This window comes from Homarus americanus, unplaced genomic scaffold (assembly GCF_018991925.1).
Source record: "Homarus americanus isolate GMGI-L3 unplaced genomic scaffold, GMGI_Hamer_2.0 scaffold9431, whole genome shotgun sequence".
Classification (NCBI taxonomy): Eukaryota; Metazoa; Arthropoda; class Malacostraca; order Decapoda; family Nephropidae; genus Homarus; species Homarus americanus.
In genome coordinates, this window is record NW_024738680.1 from 228076 (window position 1) to 251108 (window position 23033).

At 37.2% G+C, this 23033-nt stretch overlaps 1 protein-coding gene across 1 annotated transcript; it reads right to left on the reverse strand.

Moving 5' to 3' along the window:
* Positions 1 to 7662: 7662 nt before the first annotated feature.
* On the reverse strand, positions 7663 to 21035 carry LOC121874307. Its single transcript, XM_042378406.1, has 4 exons — positions 20784 to 21035; positions 17906 to 18012; positions 12718 to 13826; positions 7663 to 8446 (listed from the first exon to the last, which is right to left on the reverse strand). Exons 2-4 carry the CDS (start codon positions 17960 to 17962, stop codon positions 8425 to 8427), a joined length of 1188 nt encoding a protein of 395 aa, XP_042234340.1. The 5' UTR covers positions 17963 to 18012; positions 20784 to 21035; the 3' UTR covers positions 7663 to 8424.
* Positions 21036 to 23033: the final 1998 nt, after the last annotated feature.

The following is a 23033-nucleotide window of genomic DNA, read 5'->3' on the forward strand; positions in this document are numbered from 1 at the left end:
CTATTTCTGTTCATTTGTGCGTTTATTATATTTAAATACTTACTGATTAAGGACATACGAAATACTCTTTAGACAGTCGTAATACCATTCAGGATCACTTCACGGGTAATTATATCTGGTTACTGTGGTGAGTGTTAGATGGAGTGTAGGAGTCAGACACTGATTACACAGAAGCCCCCCGCACGATGACCACAAAATGAGAGAGAGAGAGAGAGAGAGAGAGAGAGAGAGAGAGAGAGAGAGAGAGAGAGAGAGAGAGAGAGAGAGAGAGAGAGAGAGAGAGAGAGAGAGAGAGAGAGAGAGAGAGAGAGAACGACCATATTGCTGATTTACAGTTATACTGAAATGTGGATATGGGTTTCCGTAGGTTAATATTTCCCTGTACCCTATATCTAAACCAGACCTAGAGGACATGAGAGAACAAATGTCGGAAAATAAATAAAAGATAAAACATAGTCGGAAGAGATGCGCAGTGAGACGGACAGATGAGACTGATGATCCCCGTCAGTGTGTCCGTTGGGAGTGTCTGGCAGGGGGAGACAAGTGCCAGGAACATCTGTTGTGGGTTATGAATTAGCTTCTATCTTTTTTTTAATATTTAAGGGGATATGACAAAATAATAATCACGTGAAGATAACAAAACCCAACTCATTTCACCTAAACATGAACCACCCTAACACTAACCTAACACCGCTATTAACATAAGGGTGTTAAATCTCAGGCAAAATAATCTGGGGGCGTGGGCCTAATCTTCGCATGATGCCAAAACAGTGACTCCGCCAACTGTGGTCTTTCCTCCAGCAGTTTACATTACGTCATGGTGGTGAAGGGTTCGATACATTGGCAAAAAACAATAAAAAAATAAATCCCTCATACAATAACCAATCTTCAGTCAAATCAGAAAGACGCGCAAACAACTATAAATAGCTAATCGCAGCAAACCAAAACAACTAGCCAAGGACCTACCAAAGTTACACCTCCATGGTAAACACACATAACTACCTCACTACCCAGAGAATGTCACAGTTCGGTCCAAGAACCACCAAATATAACAACATTCCAAAGATAATCTACACGACACACAATCCAACATAATAAATAATTTCTTACATACACTTATATAACTTTAAATAACTATATGTTGAAGAATGTAATACGCTTTACTGTTAATAAAAGATATTTTAACTCCATTACCTTGAAAACATTGTGGTGGCTTTAATTTACAGTAATTTAATATAACATAAAATATAATGGTAACTGTATTAATAATTTTCAGCGAACAAAAACAAAACTCAATTTACTCTCATGTAAAGAAAGAAAGAATGAAGCTCCAAATATAATCAGCGCAGCACAGGACGATTTCTCAAGGGTACAAAAGCCGATTATCTAGCAAACAGCGCCTCTGCCAAACACAGCATCTACCTAACTGACGACATACCTTCCCATTACCCCAGTACAGTCACATCATCATCATCATCATCACCGTCATCATCATCATCATCATCATTGTCATCATCGCCACCACCACCACCATCATCATCATCATCACCGTCATCATCACCATCATCATCATCATCACCATCATCATCGTTTTACAGCCATTACCCACACTCATTTGTAAACACACCTGGGAGAATTAGTTACTAAAATATTGCCCACGAGTTAGTACCTGCATATATTTACGTCTTAAACATCACAATTGTATATATCTATTTCATATCAACATACTTTATTAGGATACCTTGGCTGCTTATAAACCCTTGTAATTTTTGTCTGTGTTAAGGCGATCTAATATTCGCCTTTGTTAACCTGACTGATGGATGTTGTTTTGCGAGATGATGGTATATTTAAGCAAATGGCCTCAACAATCATTGGTTAATTCTTACACATCCTTGTTTAACTGGCGGTGTAAAAACAAAGAACTCATTTACGAAGAAATTATATATGTTTTTTTTCATCGTTGTAAATAATTAATTAATCCTCTTCATCATCACTAAAATTTCCGCAACAGCAGCAGCACTTGACACTGACTCTCAAAGGTTCTTACGTTAAAACCTCTTTAAATGGGTATTGGAGCGCATCTTGTATCGGTAAATCCTTCCATATCATTTATGCCGCCAAATTCGTCTTTTACCTTAATCGAGCCATTTATAATCGCTCTCAGCCTTCAAATTCAGGGGATAATCTAACCCACGAACCTCTGGGACATGTGGGTTATCGTAAGTTGCTACTAATTAATGGGACCACGTAAAGATTAGACACCCCTAACGCTAACCTAACCCAAGCACCCCCCCCCCTTCTTCAGGTAGTGTTAGGGTGTTTAAATTAAGTGCCTAATCTTCACGTGATCCAATTAACAGACTTGGTCAATCCTGGTTACCCTCACCCCCTTATACACCTCCCCTGGCCTGCCATTCTTCACACCTCTGTAAACACATCTAGTTATATTTACAGGCTGACTGGAGTTATCTCCCTATATCCTCGGACATCCTTAATGGTCCTATAAATTACTCTCCTCTTCCTCAGTCACACAGCTGTATAAACAAACCAGCATTCACTGTGCCTGCGTCCTCCCCTCCACACTACTACACCCTCTCTCTCTCTCTCCTTCCCTCCCTCCAGCGAGTCACAACAGTAAATAAACAAACCAACACACTGAACACAGGCGATATACACACATTAACACTATGGAACTAAATAAACACGTTTGACGTAAACACACCAACAAATACGAAATAAATAAATCCTAGAACATACGAAATATATATTTTTCTTAGGGGCCTTATAAACAAAGCTCGAACGGTGAAAATAAACTCACGAAAATAGTTGGTAGTTTATGCACCAAAAACTAATGACAAATTAATATAATCTAGTTTCAGTTAAGTCGCATTACTGGTGTTTTACTCTTTTTTCTCTATTGCAGAAATTTCGGTTAAAGAAAAAATAATAATTCTCCTATCTGTGTGCCATTCATGCTACCAGTCATGTCAACAAGTCGGTGTGCTTCCCGTGTGACCTCTCCCTCCCTCCTCACCCCACACGTCACTAACCAGCACAGGATAACGTCACCACGCGTATGTGTGTGTGATACAATGATAACGATACACAAACACTACTCGGAATATACATGTATCATTATAATACGTCAGCCTATATATTGAAAAACCCACATTTAAAAATTACCCTCACACACAAATTATACTTGTACACTCCCCATGAAGGCCCCACCGTGACCTGTGGACTATATGAAGGTTGCGCACGTCTGATGTGGAAAATAAATAAATAAATAAACTGCTCATTAAAGGCACGTCTACTTTTTTTCATCGCAGTAGCAAACACTTTATTGGTAATAAAGGTGAACAACAATTAAGGCTCATGAGAAAAAAAGTAATCCTCGGACGAAAAGCATCCATCAATCAGGTCAGCAATGATGGATTTGGGATGAGTAAACGCAACCAAGACTTCCATCCTCGCTAACAATACAATGCCTAGTGTCGAATAAAGGCAATGTTTAAAGGCGTAGAAATAACCCACTTCATCACCACATCTGTCACGAACACTCCTGAGAGGCAAGATCTTCAAACATAATATAAGGCACATTTCTCTCCTCAAGACACACATGATATTACGTATTTAAGTCACAGTGTTTTCTTGGTAAGAGCTTCAAGTGGGGTAAAACAAACTCAGTTGGGAGGGAGGTATTTATCTATCCAACCTTGGGCGCTCCTCTTGACTTCTCGCCACGTAAACATCCTAAAATCTTTACTCCTCGGCCCATCCATCCAAACCCTCCTACTTGGTCGACGACGTTATCATCATCAACAACTCATACCCTCCGTCACACTCTGGTCACACCGGGTATACCCAACTGGAAAAATTAACTGCAAATATTTATAAAGCCACCCAGAGCCTGATCCTTGCTCACCGTGGCTCTTGTTATCTTCGCTGCATTGTCCATCTATTCTATACGTTAATATTGTTTCCTAATTACGTGATTTAAGTACGAGGGATATTCGTTATAAAAGCCTTTGAAAATCAAAACCAGGACAATTTATAAACAAAATAAAAATAAGGCCCAACCTAATGATTAGGCACCCCAACTTATTTGACCTGAGGATTAACCACCCCAATAAGACCTGGGGGGGGGGGGGTAAGTTAAGGTTAGTGTTACAGTAGTTACTCTTCAGGTGAAGTAAGATGACGTGTCCAATCTTAAGGTGATCCAAAATAAGTAGCACCAATAGCCGTGATGGGTACAGTAAGTCTGTGACGAAGATATTTATGGTTGACATTAATACTATACGACAGTGTGTTGTGGAATTCCTACATCACAAGCTAGACCAGGTACACCAGGCCCACTCGTCCCCACCTCCTGCCCCTCCTACGCGTCGAGGGGCTCTCATTTTAGCTTTACCCACAAACTCTGCTAAAAAAAACGTGCTCTCCCAAAATATAATTTGGCTTGAAGTATTACCAGGTAGAGGAGCGTGTGTACCCTGGGGTGAGACCAGCCAGCAGCCACACTGGTAAACAAAATAACAACCGCGAGCCAGCTGGCCCTAAGATGGTGGCCCACGCTTCCTAGGAGCATTGGCAAGGTGGTAGAGGGAAGTGGTGGTAATACAACTGGTGAAGGTGTTAGATGGGTTGGTGGTATATAGTGACAGGAGAGGGTGGTCGTTGTGGTGAAGGTGGTGGTGGAGGCTAAGGATGATAGTGGAGGCATTGAGTGCTGGTGGTGGAGGAGGCTCAGTGTGGGTGTAATGGTGGGGTCCAAAGTATAAACACCTTGTCCTCAACGTACCCAATGTGTAGTAATGATACACAGCATAAAATCAACAAACACTGTCATTTGTATACATCATTTCAAATCAGAGTAAGACGAAACATGAGAGAGAGAGAGAGAGAGAGAGAGAGAGAGAGAGAGAGAGAGAGAGAGAGAGAGAATCATGTCTAATCCCTTTTACCTTCACTCCATCCTCCTCTTCATCCCTCTCAGCCTACTTAGCATCTCCCCCATCTCCCTCCGTTCACTGCTTATCCTCCATCACTTTTCTCCATCTCCTCAATAAATGTCCTCCCTCTTCACCTATATCCTCCAGCTCTTCCTTCTCCCCACTCTCCATAACACCTCACCTCGCCACTTCACCAATCTCCCACCCTTAATCTCTCCTCTCTTCTCTTCTACCCCTTTTTTCTCCCTCATGGATTCTGCTCCTTCTCCCCATTTCCCCTACCTGATTACTCCTCCCTCCTCCTTGATCCTTCCCTCACTCCTGTTTCCCACCACACCCCCTTCCCTACTTTTTTCTCACTCACTCCCACCCTTCCCCTCCCTCCCCTCTTCCCCTACCTCCCCTCTCCGTCAGCCGTTGCCAACGTAAACATTCCGTCTCCGCCGTCCACGGGAACAGTGGTCAACAAATGAAACTGCTAAACATCTTCACCTGTCTCTCTCTCACCTGTGTCCGACCCTACGCCCTGACCTGTGAGGTTTGACTTACACTCTTACCTGTGACTTGACCTACATTCTTTCTTGTGTGTGTGTGTGTGTGTGTGTGTGTGTGTGTTTACAGGTTGCAGCCAGACAGATAGTGTCACAGCTATTCCTAGTGACCCCACCCTCTCCCCCTCAGCCACACTCCCCGCCCCTCACATTATATCACAATTATTTTTATTCTCGCCTAAATTGCCGTCGTTCTGCTAACTAGATGTTGTCGGAGTTATTCCTTCAATAATGGTGTTGTGGTGGTGACATGTTGTATTAATGGTAACACGGTGTTGTGGTGGTGACATGTTGTATTAGTGGTAACATGGTGTTGTGGTGGTGACATGTTGTATTAGTGGTAACATGGTGTTGTGGTGGTGACATGTTGTATTAGTGGTAACATGGTGTTGTGGTGGTGACATGTTGTATTAGTGGTAACATGGTGTTGTGATGGTTTCATGGTGCTGTAATGATGCATACTGTTGAGACCTCTCCAGCGATACTTTCAGTAATCTCAAGTAAGATATAATTAAGTGTTACAATTTCATAAACTTTGTGATACTGTCCTCAGAAATATCTAAGACATTATTGATTGATATTGCATTGGTCGTTATAATCCAGGCCTAATTACCTATTTGAGTTCTTGAAGACTAAACATTTTTGGTGATCTGTGAAAATGAAATGCAGTGTCTTATAAATAAATGAGAACCTAGCCACAAAACCCAATTTTTTTTTGTCCAAGAATAAAGCTGAGAATCTTTAAAATGTGGAACAAATGTAACAATTCTTTAGGGAAATTATAAAGCCTTTTATCCATTCAAAGGGATAAGTAGATACAACACTTGCCTGCTGTGTTAATGGTCTATGGTTCAATCTTGGGCACCCCTCCCCCAATCCATCCAGCTGTAAATGTGTACAGTACAGTACTTAATTTTATAGCTGCAGAAGTGAAATAAGCCAAGTGTAGCACTTCTTCACTCCTTGTGTACTAAAGGTTTAGTATCTTTACGATGTACTGTACCATATCCACACCAGAGACACCATCCCTAGTGGATCTACTGGACCCACATACACGTTTTACCCATTCAACTGGTCAAAAACACACAACCATACTCCAACTTTACACCCTTGTTGCCTCACTCACGCTAAATGAAACAAACGGTTAGTACTAAGCTGTCAAGTGGGGAAGAAGATAAAGTGAATTAATCAAAAACCGTCACACTGCTTGAGCATTTCATTTTATTATTATTTTTCTTTTTTTTTTACAGTTAATACACTGGTGTCGGGCTTAAATGTTCATTATTTTTCAACCTTCGCAAACACTTACTGTGTGTAACCTCTCATTTTCCAGGGGCAAACTAGCTAACAGTTTCTTAAGCTCAAAGATCTCAGTTACCAAACACCCTTCGCATATTTGTTCTATTTTTCATCACCTTCCTGCCTTCCATTAAACTACTGTAAATCCTATTTACCAAACTATTAATCACCATATGATGCAAATTTCAAAACTCAATATTGTACAGTATATTTTGCCCCCATAAAATAGAGGCATTAGGTACTGTATCCCATAAACGGAAACCTTTCCTTTTAAACCATTTTCAAGTTTTATTCATTCTCCAAATCATCAAAATGCTCTGAACTTTAAATTACAGGTTTATAGTAAACTTTGTTTTAAGCGGATGTAAAACAATTTACTGTACAGTTGTTACTGCCCTAATTTTGTGGGCGACGTTTTCTCTCTTCACTCCAAGTGAAAGAAAACGTGTTCAAACGTACACCTAACTATGATAATCATGTTTTCATTGCTGCCTTATTATATGTGTGTGTGTGTGTGTGTGTGTGTGTGTATATATATATATATATATATATATATATATATATATATATATATATATATATATATATATATATATATATATATATATATATATATATATATACACACACACACACACACACACACACACACAATTGCAGGGTCACAATTGTTTCTCTTACTATTGACAACACAACATACATACAGTATATTGTTTCTCACTTTTGACCTTTTTTTTATTTATTGCATTTCTTTGTAGTTCTTTTTTATTATTATTATTATTATTATTATTATTATTATTATTATTATTATTATTATTATTATTATTATTATTATTATTATTACATTTTCGCCCCCTAGGCCCCGATGTAGGTCAGTGACATGTGCCCGGGTGGGCTAATCCCATTTAAAAAAAAAAGTAGCAAAATAAATCTTCAATAATTGGTTACAACATTAAACAATCATTACTCTGTATATTATTTCATTGTCAATACAGATGGTTATTTGACACACTTGACAATATCCCAAATTAACATATTATTTATAACATCATGTTATTTCGGAACGAACAACATGGCACTTTTACTAGAACTCAGTTGGTAGTACATATGAATGATGTACTCACAACCCACATAACATAAGTTATTACTGGTAATATCAATATTTATGGGTTCACTACTCAACATGGGATAGCTATATTTCTGCTAGTTATCCCAAACCATGTACAACAATAATGGGTAGGACTCAGTTGGTAGTACATATGAATGATGTACTCACAACCCACATAACAAACGTCATTACTGGTAATATCAATATTTATGGTTCACTACTCAACATGGGACAACTATATTTCTGCTAGTTATTCCAAATCAGGTACAACAATAATACTTTGGCCCATAAAACTGCGAGGGGTACACCAGGGTGTCACACTGGTGACACACCAACAAATGAAGAGCGCGGTTAGGTCGGTTGCAGTCCGACGCATGCCAGAGAGTTCATCTCAAGGATGTTAGTTCCCAGGGCGCGCAATTCCTTGGCTTTAATCGGGCTGAATTAAAGACATCCTGTAATGACAGCCAGCTGGTATGCCGCTACTGGTCCCCCGGTAGCTGCTGGGTATTCAGCATACACCCAATCTATGCCTGAGAAATGCGAGGAGCAGCGTCAAGAGATGTGACACAAAAATAACTCAATCACAAACAATCTTTTGTTTGGCAATGACAGACAATATTTACATTACGTTAATTCTTTCACTGGGTACATGATAATTTCACTGTTACAACATGAACACTGATATTCACAAAATTCAACTGAGTTAAACTGACTTAATAAGGAGGGCGTAAGAAACTTACCTGAGAAATGCGAGGAACCGCGTCAGAGATGTGACGCTGTTCCTCGCACACACATTTATATATGGCTAACTGGCAACTCGGGCATGTGCCAGACATGCCAGAAAGGCTAAGTACGCAAGACAGAAATTACATTTAAATCAGCTGTTGTACATTTAACTTTGAAAATTAGTGCCATGGGTCAGGTGAATTTCTTTTGTCTATATTTATAATCTAATCAGAGATTGAGCTTGCCAAGAAAAGGCGAAATGGACATCAAATACACATGTTAACAACACTACTTTTACAGGCTCAGCAAAACTACACACAAGGGCCCTCTATGGGTAAACAGTGTACATTTAGATTAATAACTTTCAAACTAGCTAACTCACTCTAATTAAACTACAGTACACTGATGTTTGGGCATTAAAATTATCTATAATTTCAGTAGTATGCTATAGCGAATCTAATTGGTTCTAGAACCTTGTTCGTTATAGCATTCGTTCATTATAGGATTAATCCGTTCCAGGCCCTCAAATACAACCACTTAACACTGAAAAATATAATATAAAATTGTAAAAATTGTAAAAAACTGCATAAATATGCATCTAAACCCCTGAAATAAAGAATATCATTAATACTTGTAATAAAAAAACAATAAATTAGTATAAAAAAAAATCGTTGTAGGAGTTTCGTTCGTTATAGCATTCTCAATTTTATAGGTAAAACCGTTCGTTATAGGAATATTCGTAGTAGAATCCATTCGTTATAGCATACCCCACAGACGATATTAGGAGATGCCATTCTTGCTGGCAGACTCAACACTCACTTATTTGACAAGTTTTACTGACAATCAAGACAGTTGAAGCTTTCAACATCACTCACAAAGCATCTTGAATGTTTCATCTGTAATCAGGCCAGTGGTGGGCACAGTTCCGCTAATCCGCTAACCACTAATTAGCGAAGCTAACATTCTCGTTAGCGGATTAGCGTTTTCGCTAACTTTGGAAACCATTAACGGACCAATTACCTTCTGCTAAATCTAGTTCCACTAACTTTAAGTCGGATAACAAAATTTATACATGGTTGTTCCTGTCTGTTGTAAGCGTGTGACGCCGTGACGCGTGTCTCCAACAGCCAGTCAGGCACGCTTGGCTGACTGCGTGTTAGTACAGGTTGACAACCCTTTATCCGAAATTCCAAAAACCGAAAGTTTTTTTTTGTGGAGCCATTTATTTTTTTTTTTTTTTGGTAATAGCTCACCTGGGCACAGGCCACTGACCCACATCGGGGCCTGGGGGGTGAAAATGTAATAGTAATAATAATTATAATAATTATAATAATAATGATAATACAGTAATAATAATAATTATTCATAGTAAATAAAATTTTTAATAAAAAATACACAAAAATAAAATAACAATAATAATAATAACAATAATACTGCAATAATAAAATAATAATAATAATAATAATAATAATAATAAAGAAATACAGTGGGGTATGCTATAACGAACGGATCCTACTGTACTACGAATATTCCTATAACGAACGGTTTTACCTATAAAATTGAGAATGCTATAACGAACGAAACTCCTACAACGAACATAATTTAATTTTTTTTTCTTCTAATTTATTGTTTTATTATTACAAATATTAATGATATTCTTTATTTCAGGGGTTTAGATGCATATTTATGCACTTTTTTACAATTTTTACAATTTTAAATTATATTTTTCAGTGTTAAGTGGTTGTATTTGGGGGCCTGGAACGGATTAATCCTATAACAAACGATTGCTATAACGAACAAGGTTCTAGAACCAATTAGATTCGTTATAGCATACCCCACTACAAGAATGAAAAAAGATCAAAAGTGAGAAACACAACCTAGACCTATGAATTATTAATACAGTATTATTATTATTATTATTATTATGATTATAATTATTACTGTAGTAGTATTATTATATTTTAGCCCCCAGGCCCCAATGTGGGTCAGTGACCTGTGCTCGGGTGGGCTGATCCCTGTGTGCATAAAAAAAAAAAAACCCTAACCATTCTGAAAACCGAAAAATTCCAAAAACCGAAATGCATCTGGTCCCAAGGATTTCGGATAAGGGATTGTCAACCTGTACGTGTAAACGTTTAATTTCATTTGTTCATTTAATTATTTGTGTACACCTTGATCATCATCTGATCTTGGCATGCTATATATTTTTGGAAAGCTCTATGTCTAAGCTACAAGACAACATATGAAAATTACAGCTCTCTAGGTCTGTTTTTAAGGGTTTTAGAGCCCCCCCTCCCCCCAAAAAAACGAAGCTAAATTCATATAATAAAAGTTAGCGGTTAGCATTAGCTTCCGCTAATTTTTTTAGCTGTTTAGCGGTTTAGCGTTAATGAAGTACACTTTTTAGTTAGCAGATTAGCGAAGCTAACTTTTCGTTTAGCTGTGCCCACCACTGAATCAGACATATCTAAGTTGACTCAAAACAATGGTGTTCTCACACTCATTCAAATTTACTTTATAGAGAGGTTGGTTTTAGGAAATTAGAGAAATTGGATGGCACCCTAGCTAGGGAAAACAATTTATTCCTAGGGATAACTCGCCAGTTATCCACATGGTTTGGTTGGGCTAGGTTGGTTAGGTCAGGTTGTTTTGTTAGTTTCTGTGCATTGTCATATGGTCTTTTATTATTTACTATTATCCAAACAGCATCTGAGGAAAAAAAAATTAAATTGAACAATTGCTTCTGGTGTTAGCCATCTCTTCCAACATTACCATAACTATTGTACTTAAGTACAGTACATGTACTGTACTGGCACATACCTCAGTATAGTATGGAAGTGTTCCCATAAGGCTCTCATCAAACCGAGATCATTACCACTTGCACCATACTACCTCATAGTATATTACTTAAAGGAAGGAAACCACTATATTGTATAATTCTCACATCAAAAAACTTGGACGTCACAAGTCAAATGCTATCAGCTGTGCAGTACTAAAAACTGAAGCCAAAACAACCCAAGGACTAGGTTACCCTGGGAAAAAGTAAAATGCCACATATTTAACCAAACCTTACTTCAATCTAAACTTAGAAAACTAACTGTACTAATACTGTAGGTGTCAGGGAATTGTGACTCTACATTGTCAGCCATTCCACCGAGTGGGTTGGCATTAGGAAGGGCATCTCGTCATAATATACTGTACTTTGCTCTACCATGCCTGATGGCAATCCAGTCACTAGAGCTGTGCCCATCCTCTGGTCTTTGCTGCATAGGGCTGCTGCCCTGGTTAGCAGACCCCCAATAGCTGCCATCAGGTAATTTTGGTTAACCCATGCAAGCATGGGAAATCCCCATAACTCATATGTAATGATATGTACTATATTATCACAAACAAAAGATCCCATCTGACATCAGACACTTGATATACATTTCAAAATGGCCATAAAACATTGATGATGATGATGATGACGACAACGACGATGATGATGATGATGATGATGATGATGATGATGATAAATATTACCAACAAAATCAAGTTACTGTAAAAAAAATATATATATATATACCTGTATACTGTATGGTTAACTTGCAAGAGTAACAAAAATAAACTTGGAACAAATCAATGAGAGCAATTTAAAGAATACAGAAAACATCTCCTTATTCAAAGCCTCCATTGTGCTTTACCTGGGTATGATGCCTTGGAGCACACAGTACCCATAATGTGAGTCATGCCAGTGGGTAATAACACTCAAGGCTCATTAAAAGTTTCCCAAACTTACAGGTAATCAGGTTGAAGAACTAATTTCTCAAAACGAAAGACAACCTAAAGTTAGTGGAAGAAGGCATACGATATAATAGACACACATTACTTAAGAATCCAAGAACATCAAACAAAAAACTACAGTATATACCAATCTTTCATAACCATCAAACGCAGACCACGAAAACATAAAGAAAATTACTATCTCTGTATACTTTGATGTACTGTATAGTAAATACTGTACTGTACTGTAATACAGTACCTAATACTGTATTAAATTAAGAGTTATTCATTAGACTGCAAAACCAGCATTTACCTTTTATTTGAAGCAGAGGAATATTTGTCCAAAGCTCCAAGGTGGTTGATGGGCCTTGACCTCACTGGCAAGGGATTCCTGCTGTCTGTTGCTCTCTGCTTCTCTGTTTTCCTTTTACTGACACTGACTACACTCTGGATTTCACCCTTGCGCCCTCCACTAGCATTCCTTTGCAAATTAATATCTTTATTTTGCATGTGCTTGGTTTCTCCAGTAAAGTGAGGTCTCTGACGGACGTGTAAGCTTCCATGCTTCACTGAAATCACTTGAGGAATCTCTGGTGAAAGTGGAGCATCTTTTAAGCTGTCAGATGTTGAAGTTTCTTGACTTTTCTTATCAAAGATAGCTTCAGAAAAAATACCTAGCTCACCATTATCATTTACAGTGTCTGAGGTACTTATTTCACTAGTTTCTACACTAACACTTGACTCAATAAAATCTTTTATACCACGAACAGCAACAGAATTTGTATCTACACTGATTTGATCTTTTCCATCACTTGAACTTAATTCTTCTGAACCTGACAGCAAATGTGAGTTTTCTGAAAAGTTGTGCACTGCAGTATTGCTGTCCCATGAAATACTATTACTATTATCAGTAGAGTCAGGATCAATTTCATTTTTCAATCCCTTAGACACAAGGACATAATGTGGAGGACCAGTGAGAAGGGTTTCATTGTAATATTTTTTTTCCTCTGCACTTGGCATTAAAGTGTGTAACTGTCTTAAAGACGTGGAATCCCGAGTTGAATCCATATAGTCCCTGGGATTATATTTTCTGCCCATTTCAACATCATTATCAATACTAAAGGTCACAGTTTTGGCAGCCTTTCTCAATTTATGGTCTGATGCATAGTTTTTTGACCTGTAAAATTTTGGTTTAGACTCTTTTGTGCTTGGTTTTCCCTTTGTATGACTAATTTCATTACCAGTTTTATATTCTGGGGGTAAGACTTGAGGCAGAGGGCATCCCGGTAAAAACACTGGCTTTGGCTCTTGATCTGTAGTTGGTTTGTGTGATGGAATTCTCCTCTCAGCTACCACAACACCCACTGGGTGTCGTGCAGTGAGAGAAGCTACATCATTGCTTTCAACAGTGATGATTTCCACCTATAAAACAAACAAAAAATATATGTTATTTTTAAATAATGACAATAATGAAAATACATGAGTACAGTTTCAAACAAAGATCATATATATATATATATATATATATATTTTTTTTTATACTGTATACTGTACAGTACAGGGTATATCCTCAATGTACATTAATCCCTCGGTTAACGAGCGCCTCGGTTAACTAGATTTCGGTTAACGAGTTACCTTCCATAAGAATCTTAACTTCGGTTAACGAGCAATCCCTCGATTAACGAGTTTTTTACGAGCCGACCTCAACATGTTTTCGCTTGCATTTGGCGGTCCACCAGCAGTAGTATTAGTCCGCCAATACAGTAATCGGTTTTAGGGCTTAAATTCCTAACTATTTTAGTAAATACAAGTTGTACCTCTCTAGTCCGGCAACCTCGGGACCTGACCGGTGCCGGACCATGGAAATTGCCGGACCATGGAAATTCACCCTTTTCCTGGATAGATAGTGACTTATGCTTGGAAGCACTAGCACCACTTTCTCTGCGTCATGGTCTCTTTGAAGACATATTGAAGGGTTAAATGTCGTATAGTAGCTTCTCAAATTTCGCGAGTTTTTAATTCTTAACGTATTTTATTGGAACACAAAAATAAATAAATAAATAAAAATTTTGACGGCAGAAACTTGAATTTCGACGGGTTTGAACGGCCCGCCAACGTGCAGGCGACGTGCATAATCGTGTAAACAGCCTCATTTCTCTTATGTACAAAAGATTCATTATTGTTTATTACTGAATGTCTTTTTATTGAATTAATGTTTATGTGTGCAAAAGGAGCAATACAATTCATTAATAATACGTAGAATACTAAAACACACGAGGAAATGACACAGCATTGTTTTCGTTGATTACAAAACCAGTGACTGACTGGTTCTACATATAAAACTGAAGAAAATAAGACCTTGGTTGTAGCTGTAGTAAAACTAATATGGTTGTTTTAAGTTATGTTATTTAATGTTAATAAATGGAACAATAGAAATAGCTAACGATAATGGTAAAGAAAAAAGAGATCGCGTATGTAAGTGCGCATGCGCACACGTGAAAACATATCGTCATTACTTTACATAAGAATATGAAAGCAACACTTATTTACTGTTCATATATATTTTAATTGATGTTTCTGAATTTGTTTTCATTGAATTAATGTTTGTGTGTGCAAAATTAACAATACAATTTATTAATAATACGTGGAATATTAGAGGAGACGAGACGGCTGCCGGCATTGTTTATGTTAAAGCTTACAAAACCAGTGACTGATTGGTTCTACATATAAAACTGAAGAAAATAAGACCCTGATTTTAGCTGTAGTAAAATTAATGTAAAAAAATTACTATGGTTGTTTAAAGTACCTGTAATGTTATTTAATGTTAATAAATGGAACAATATAAGTAGCTAACCATTAATGGTAAAAAAAAAAAGTGAGACTGCGCGTATGTAAGTGCGCACATGTGAAAACATATCGTCATTACTCTACATAAGAATATGAAAGCAACACTTATTTACTGCTCATATATATTGAAGGGTTAAATGTTGTACTCTGTATAGACAAGCAGAGAGAGAGAGAGAGAGAGCAGCCAAACTGCCGGATGTAAACAAACCTTAATTTCCCGCGGCTTTGTTTTTTTTTTAAGGGGATTAGCCCACCCGGGCATAGGTCACTGACCCACATTGGGGCCTGAGGAGCAAAAATTTAATACTCCTGTAATAATAATAATAATTCAGATAAGTTAAAAAAAATGCCTATCTCTGGACAAACCTCCGGACCACAGAATTGGACAAACTAAAATCGTTCCGGACCACAGAATGCCGGACTAGAGGGGTACAACCTATATCAAGAAGTTTATACTACAGTATTCAATAATTTTAAAAGTTTAATATTAAATTTTTTAGTCATTTTAACAATTATTGAACATAATTGAAGGTAAGGAAACTAGTTTCAAGCGTGCCATCCAGCCTGGCAACACACCAAACAGGCGCCAGTTTCTCTGTCTTTTCAGTGGAGGTAACATCTTGCTTGAGACTCTCTTCAACTAAACGCTTTTTTTTCTGTGTTTGCAAGCAAATTATTGGTCATTTAGAAATGTATTTTACATATTGACAATATATAATGCAGTGCAGTGTTGATTTAAAGAAAATAATCTTGAATTACACCAAGTGAACTAAAATTTTATGGGTGAAATGGCACCATGGGGTGACTTCTCTTCCACCCCAATGCCTTCTCTTCTCCCTTATCCTCCACCCCCATTCTAATTCCCATCATCATCATCATCAACCAGGAGCCTTCTACATACACACCTCAAAGTAAGTGTACTTTTCTACCTTTTTTTGTTGAATTTAGGCAATTTTCGGTGAGCTGTAACCAATTACCCAAAAACCCATTGAAACAATGGTTTCAGTTAACGAGTTTTTCGGTTAACGAGCAACCTGCTGGAACGGATTGTGCTCGTTAACCAAGGCACCACTGTATGGCACTGGATATGCAGAAAGACACTGTTGTTTCCATTTCTGTCCATACCTTTTGTTTGCTTCCCACCCAAGAATGTTACCAAGATTATAGGATATAGAATACATTCAGAGAACAGCAATGAATTTTGGAGGTTTCTTCTTATACCATACATCCTCTGAATTATAAATTATATTTTTAAGCCGCCTGTTTAATTATTGCATATTTTTTTTTTTCATTTGTTCCTAGCCTTTGAACTTTCAAGTTTTGCAGCCAGTGTAAGAATATGTAACCTGCATACAAAGTTCAACTTCAATCTTGTGCTAAAATATTTTCGAAATGAACAATACAGTACTGATATATATATACAGTACTATACTGTACTGTACCTTTCTACTGCACTATGTTCATCAGCTATACATCAACATAATGCCCAACCTAATAGGGTTGGCCTGCCAAAAAGCACTGTACAGTACAGCACAGTACATTTCCATGAAACTGGCAGGCATTGTCCAGAGGTGCTTGGTCTCTCACAGGTTACTTCAGGAAGGCTCAATCAGTTTTAAATTACAGTATCAATTAAATCAGCAAATGGTACTTTGCTAAGTTCTGTTACATTCTTCTTCCAATTTTGATGGAGCAGCTACCAAACCTAATCTTTCTCTTAACAGTCACTGCATCTTAGTCACATGTAATATATGCTGTATATCCATCTTAGTTGTTTGCTCTAATACTGTACAGTAATATCTCCGTTAGCCAGAACAATTGGTGCAGAGCACTTCCGGGAATGAGTGATTTACGGGTAACGAGACGACTCTCTCAAAACCGCAAAAAATCCGTCATCCCCAGAGATTTCCAGGTAACGATAAAATGTTCTTGGAAGTTCCAGAAATTCCCCATTATATCACCTCTCGAACCTGTAAAAATATCCCCCCTCCCCGGAATTTTCAGAGTACCGGAAAATTTTTCTCTGAATTTCCAGAAAATGCGCCCGATTTTTATCTCTCAAATCTGGAAAAAAATTCCCCCATCTCTGAAATTTTCTGGATATCAGCAAAATTTTCTATGAATTTTCCGAGAAAATTTCAATTCCGGCTATCGGAGAGTTCCGGGTTTGAGGGATTCCAGCTAACAGAGATATTACTGTAGTTTCTACCTTAAGACAAGCAGTGATTCTAGGTTAAGTTAATTAATGATAATGCTTTTAATTACTTAATTGCTTCATACTGTGTATAGAGTACTGTATAGTACTAGTACAATATACAGCTACAGTACTCCTCGACTTACGACATACTCGACCTACGACCACCCGGACATACGACCACCTCAGTCGTACCAAAATTTTGTCAAATTACTATTTTTGAGTCCCAACGTTAGTGATTGCGCTGTGTACTGACAAAATTTTCGTTTTGTGGTGCTGAGAAGAAAAAGAGACACCCATTTTAGATTTTCTATGTATTATTTAAGCATTTTCGACTTACGACCAATTCCACTTACTACCTGGATTTGGGTCCCTAACCCCGTCGTAATTCGAGGAGCAGCTGCACTGGACTCTTCTCTAAATGCTTACAAACACTAACATATTTTGCACTCTACAATACCTTAGATATAGCACTTTTCTTGGTGGATTTAACAACTATCTTCTTCCTTTCAGCCATTATTATAAAGGATAAATATCATCTGGCTCCCACGGGTCAAATTCCAAGTCCTAGAAAGATACAGAAAATTACCAATTATTAGAATTAAATTTTACAAGTAATATTTATTCGTACGTGTACAGTACAGGTATAGCATATTAATACAAACAAGATACAATTACAGTACAGTAATCCCTCGCCAACCGCGGGGGTAGGGTTCCTGAAAAACCCTGTACGGTAGTTTGCAAATCTGAGGTTGGCAATAATTAAGGGAAATACGGGGTTAGGTTCCATACCCAAGGATAACACTCGTCAAAGTCTAACTAAGTTGCCTGTTCCTTCACTAAATACTGTACCTGTACTATACTGTATTCTATCTACATTTAATCAAATTTTAGTCAAAAACATATAAAATAGCTTAATATAAATTAAATAGTAATATAAATTTTATAATATATACTGTACAGTACATCTCCGTGGAGAATGCATGTTGCCATAAAATAAGAAAAATGCCAAGATAGCCTGTAGCTACATCCCCCTCGCTCTCCCACTACCATGCCAAGCTGTGTTATTGTTATTTTTGCAACTCATATTTTCGGGTAGATATACTGTACATAATTTTCATTTTTTTATTCACTTTTACATGCACACACAAACACTCATACAAAATGGATGAAGAAAAAAATAATAGAAATAATTATCATAAGGTCAAAAACATAAAGAGAATGAACATTTCTTATGTCTACATGAGTTAGTGTCAGATCATGGGAGAGGAAGGGGGCAGCGGAAGGTGTGTGTGGTGTCGGGGTTCTCAGCCTCTCCGTACCAGGCCAGGCTGTGAACTGCGTATTGTTATTTTTCAGCTTGTAGTTTCGGGTAGATATAGTAATATCTCCGTTAGCCGGAATCCTTCTTAACAGGAACTCTCCAATAGCTGGAATTTAAATTTTTCAAGTTTGGGAACAATTTTCCAAGTTTATAGATCCTTTCATGCGATACTTTAGTGTATGAATCTTAAGGACACCCAAGTTAGGAATTTTATTTTTGCAATCAATAGTTTAGACAATTCGAAGTCACTTCTTTCTATATAATTTCCCTTGCAAATTACCTGACCTAACCTCCTAACTAGGGCTACAGCATATAATAATCGTGTACAAGGGAAACGTCATACAACAAAAGTGGGTAATGTTTCAGAACACCACTACCACCAGAAAGCGTTGTTCGATTTTGTTCATTTTTTCCACAGATGTTTTTATCATTATAGTAAGTATTTTAAAAGAGGAGTTATTTACTAAAAGCTCATAAAAGCTGACCTAACCAATCAAAGAAAACTAACTAACCTTACCTAACTTCCTAGTCGGGAGGCAGACCCCCGCCATAATAAACACAAAGTACACTTATTTTGATATGTGATTAAATGAAAGCAACTTTCTTGAAATGTCATGATGTAAACCAACTGAACAGATGACAACACGCGCTGAATCGTCAGATTTTTGGGAGGTGTACCGGTATGAACGGTGTCGTATGATCAGTTTTTTATCGTGTTTTACCCTGAAATCTCGCTCATCATCATGCCCGGTCTACTGTAGGTGATTTATTATTGTAGATAGAGAAAACTAAAAACGTAAATAAAAACCCCACATTTTCGCTCTACTTCAAAGGGGAGCCACGAATTACCCAAAAGTACCCAAAAGTATAGCAAATACGGGTAAAATCTTAACAAATATCTGTTATACATACACAAAACATGTTTAATAATATTTTTTGTGTAATTTGGTAAAAATAATTTGTAAGATGAAATAATAAACAGCGAAAAACTTTCAGTATTGGCGAACACTAAATTCCAAAGAGTTCGTGAACAAGGGAGATAACTCAGATCCATCGTGATGCACTTCGCTAACCTAACCTAACCTAACCTAACGAAAGTAAATCCTACGGCTATGTTAAATACCCCAAAGTAACAGAAACATTGGTAACTATATCTCCATTTTGGATAGGTGACTCTTTGGAAGTTAGCGTTTTTCGCTGTTTATTATGTCATTATTTTGACTACATTTCAATGAAAACATTATTAATCAGGTTTTATTGATGTAAAACATATATTCGTTAAGATTTTACCATGATTTAATATACTTTTGGGTACTTTTGGGTAATTCATTGGACCGACTTCAAAGCCCTGCCCACTTTCAACAACTAATAATGTGGGAAATTTTATTGGTTAAAATACTCAAAAAATTTAAATTTCCGACGGAAACTTTATAAATTATTTTTAGTTTTTCTCTTTCACCCTATAGAAGACTCAATATATAAGTTGATGCTTGCAACTTCAAAATATTAACTGTCTCCTCTTTCAAAAAATACTTACTACTGCACAATATAATATGTGGAAAAAATGATCGAAATCGAACAACTCAGAAATTACCAAGAAAGTGTCTTAGAATTGTCGATAATACATATATTAAAGATAAAATTCCTAAGATTCCTGTACAGTCTGAAAGAAAAATAATACCTCATATTTTACATACACAGTGACCAAAGCCTTTCTTCACAAGCACTTAAAGTTGAGGAAGTATGTGTATAGTCACAAAACAAATTCACATATCCTAACTTACCTAGAACATAACATTGTGAAATATAATTGGCAGTGGATATTTTACCGTGACCAGCTAAGTTAAGTTAGGTTAGGTTAGGTTAGGTTAGGTTAGGTTAGGTCAATTTTGGTTTGGATTTTTTGGTCTGTCATCATCAAATCTTGCCACAGACAGTAAATCCTTATCGTTTCTTTTCAGGACACAGAACAAATATCATGTTTACAATAGTTAAAGACAACAGAATATCTTACCTGTTAGTGTTGAAGGAAATGTTGTTAGAGAGTAACAGTAACTTTCACTCAAAAAACTGTTCATAAGGATAATAAACACATAACTTAACAACACAGTCACTTAAAACACTATAGTTTACATAATACAAAGTTTTGGATAGTTCACCTAGTTCATACTCCCGCACTGAACTTTGTGTACAGAATATATGAACAAAGGAATGTCACCATGCGGGACCACACGGAGAGCTTAATTTAAAGGGAAATGTCATTCTCTACTTCCCCCTTTTCACTCTAATATACTTGTAGTTTCATTTAGTAAGTTGCCGACTATGTATAATTAATCACCGTTTTCACCAATTTACTCGGTATTATTACACAACAATAATAATAATAATAGTAATAATAATAATAATAATACGAATAAGAATAGTAATAAAAAGAAACAAAAATAAATACTGTACACTTTAGTTTAGTTTAACAAATTTATTGACAAAGCTTGGAGTACAATTTGCCTATTTTTTTATTTTATTTTTTTATTTGGCACCCCCCTACTTCTTGTGCAAGGTGAAGCACTTACAATGCCCAACTGGGAAGCATGCAAAGTTCATGCATGCCTTTATGTCTCATGAGTTAAGGGCGTAGAAGCCTGAAGGGTCATAGGTTTTTGTCAGTAAGTTATTGGAAGCTCCAAATTCACTCCACCAACAACTTTCCCTGAATACGAATTGGCAACTTTTCGATTTACAACAGGTACCTACATTACATTGCTGCTCGGTGAACAGGGACCAAATGCGGGCTAGGAATCACAAAACTCAGATGTAATTGCTTTTAAATGTGTGAGAATACAAATACAATAACTGTTCTCTCATATGACAATGTAATATACTGCATAGATGCCTCTCATAATGATATAAATTATCTAACTATAAACAATTACATTAGTAATAAATATTACAAATTATCCTAATTGCTTTTATTTTACCACTTGTTCAAATCATATATAACTAATCCTACCTTCAAGTAGTTGTCTTTCAGTACTTGGTTGATAGCTTGACATGTCTCAGGAATGATTGCACTCACACTTTGTTTAGAAATCCGTGTGGAATATTGCAAACTTGTATAGGAACATCCAGTTGCTGGATGCCGAAGAGTAGCTTCGAGACGTGTTCCTGTCGAAATACTCTGAATCTAGTATCCTGTCTCTCTATTAGCGGTTTTACCTTTCAAGAAGAGAAAAAAGCAGTTGTGGCATTCTGGTATAATTTTGAAAATCTCCTTCACTTTCTATTGCAAGTTCATTATATATGGCTTAAAACTTCCCTTGGAGCGCCTCATCATTAACCACTGTTTGTACCTCAATGTTTGTTTCTTAACTCTTCTCCTCTTTATCTTACAAGCAATCACCACACTCCATAAAGCAGCTTTTACCAACGACCCCTGACGGAGACACTATGATCCTCCCCATACTGGCCAGATACTATGTAAATAACATTGATTATGTGTTAAAGGAATATCCTTCCTTCCTTAGGCTTTAGTAAGCCCCTTTATGATATTTATGCTGTATATACTTGTCACACTTGCCAGATGCTTCTGGTGTTATTGTACAGGGGTACCTAGTGACAGCACTAGGATCCCGCTTCCTCTATCAAGGAATAAACAATTGAAAAAATTGAAGCAGCTTTCGTTCCGCGCGAGGCTGGAGCCATTGCTCGCAACACTGTCGTCACAACAAATGATAGTTGCTGCGGTGTGTACAACTCACCTGGCAAGCCTGACCCACAGACTTCTCGTGTCGGACGGCATGTCGACAAGTGTTTAAAGTACTAGGCTTTATGGTTCATGTTATCCACACCCTTATTGTGACGTTGAGAGTTGGGGTGTAATGAATAAGACTCTGTACACAGTGTGGTGTATCGACAGTGTCTAATGGGTAGTTATGCATGCAAAACCTAATTTCATCTTACATAAGTTCAATAGTGCAGTTGTACATAGGAGTCAAGGACAAAATTGGATTACCATATACAGGTTTTTAAATATTTCTATCTCTTATGGGTCTGTATTGAACAGAAACAATAAGTTATAAAACATCTTTGATAGTCGAGAGTAAGTAGTTGAGGAGATTACCAGCTCATGAAAGACAAACTAAAGAGAATTAACTGGGGGGGTGCTAAATAGGGGGAATGCATACCCCAGAAAACAAAGAGAAGAGGGAATAAGACCAGGTGGATGAATCACAGATCTAGGAGAGCTAGCAAGAGAAAATATCAGATG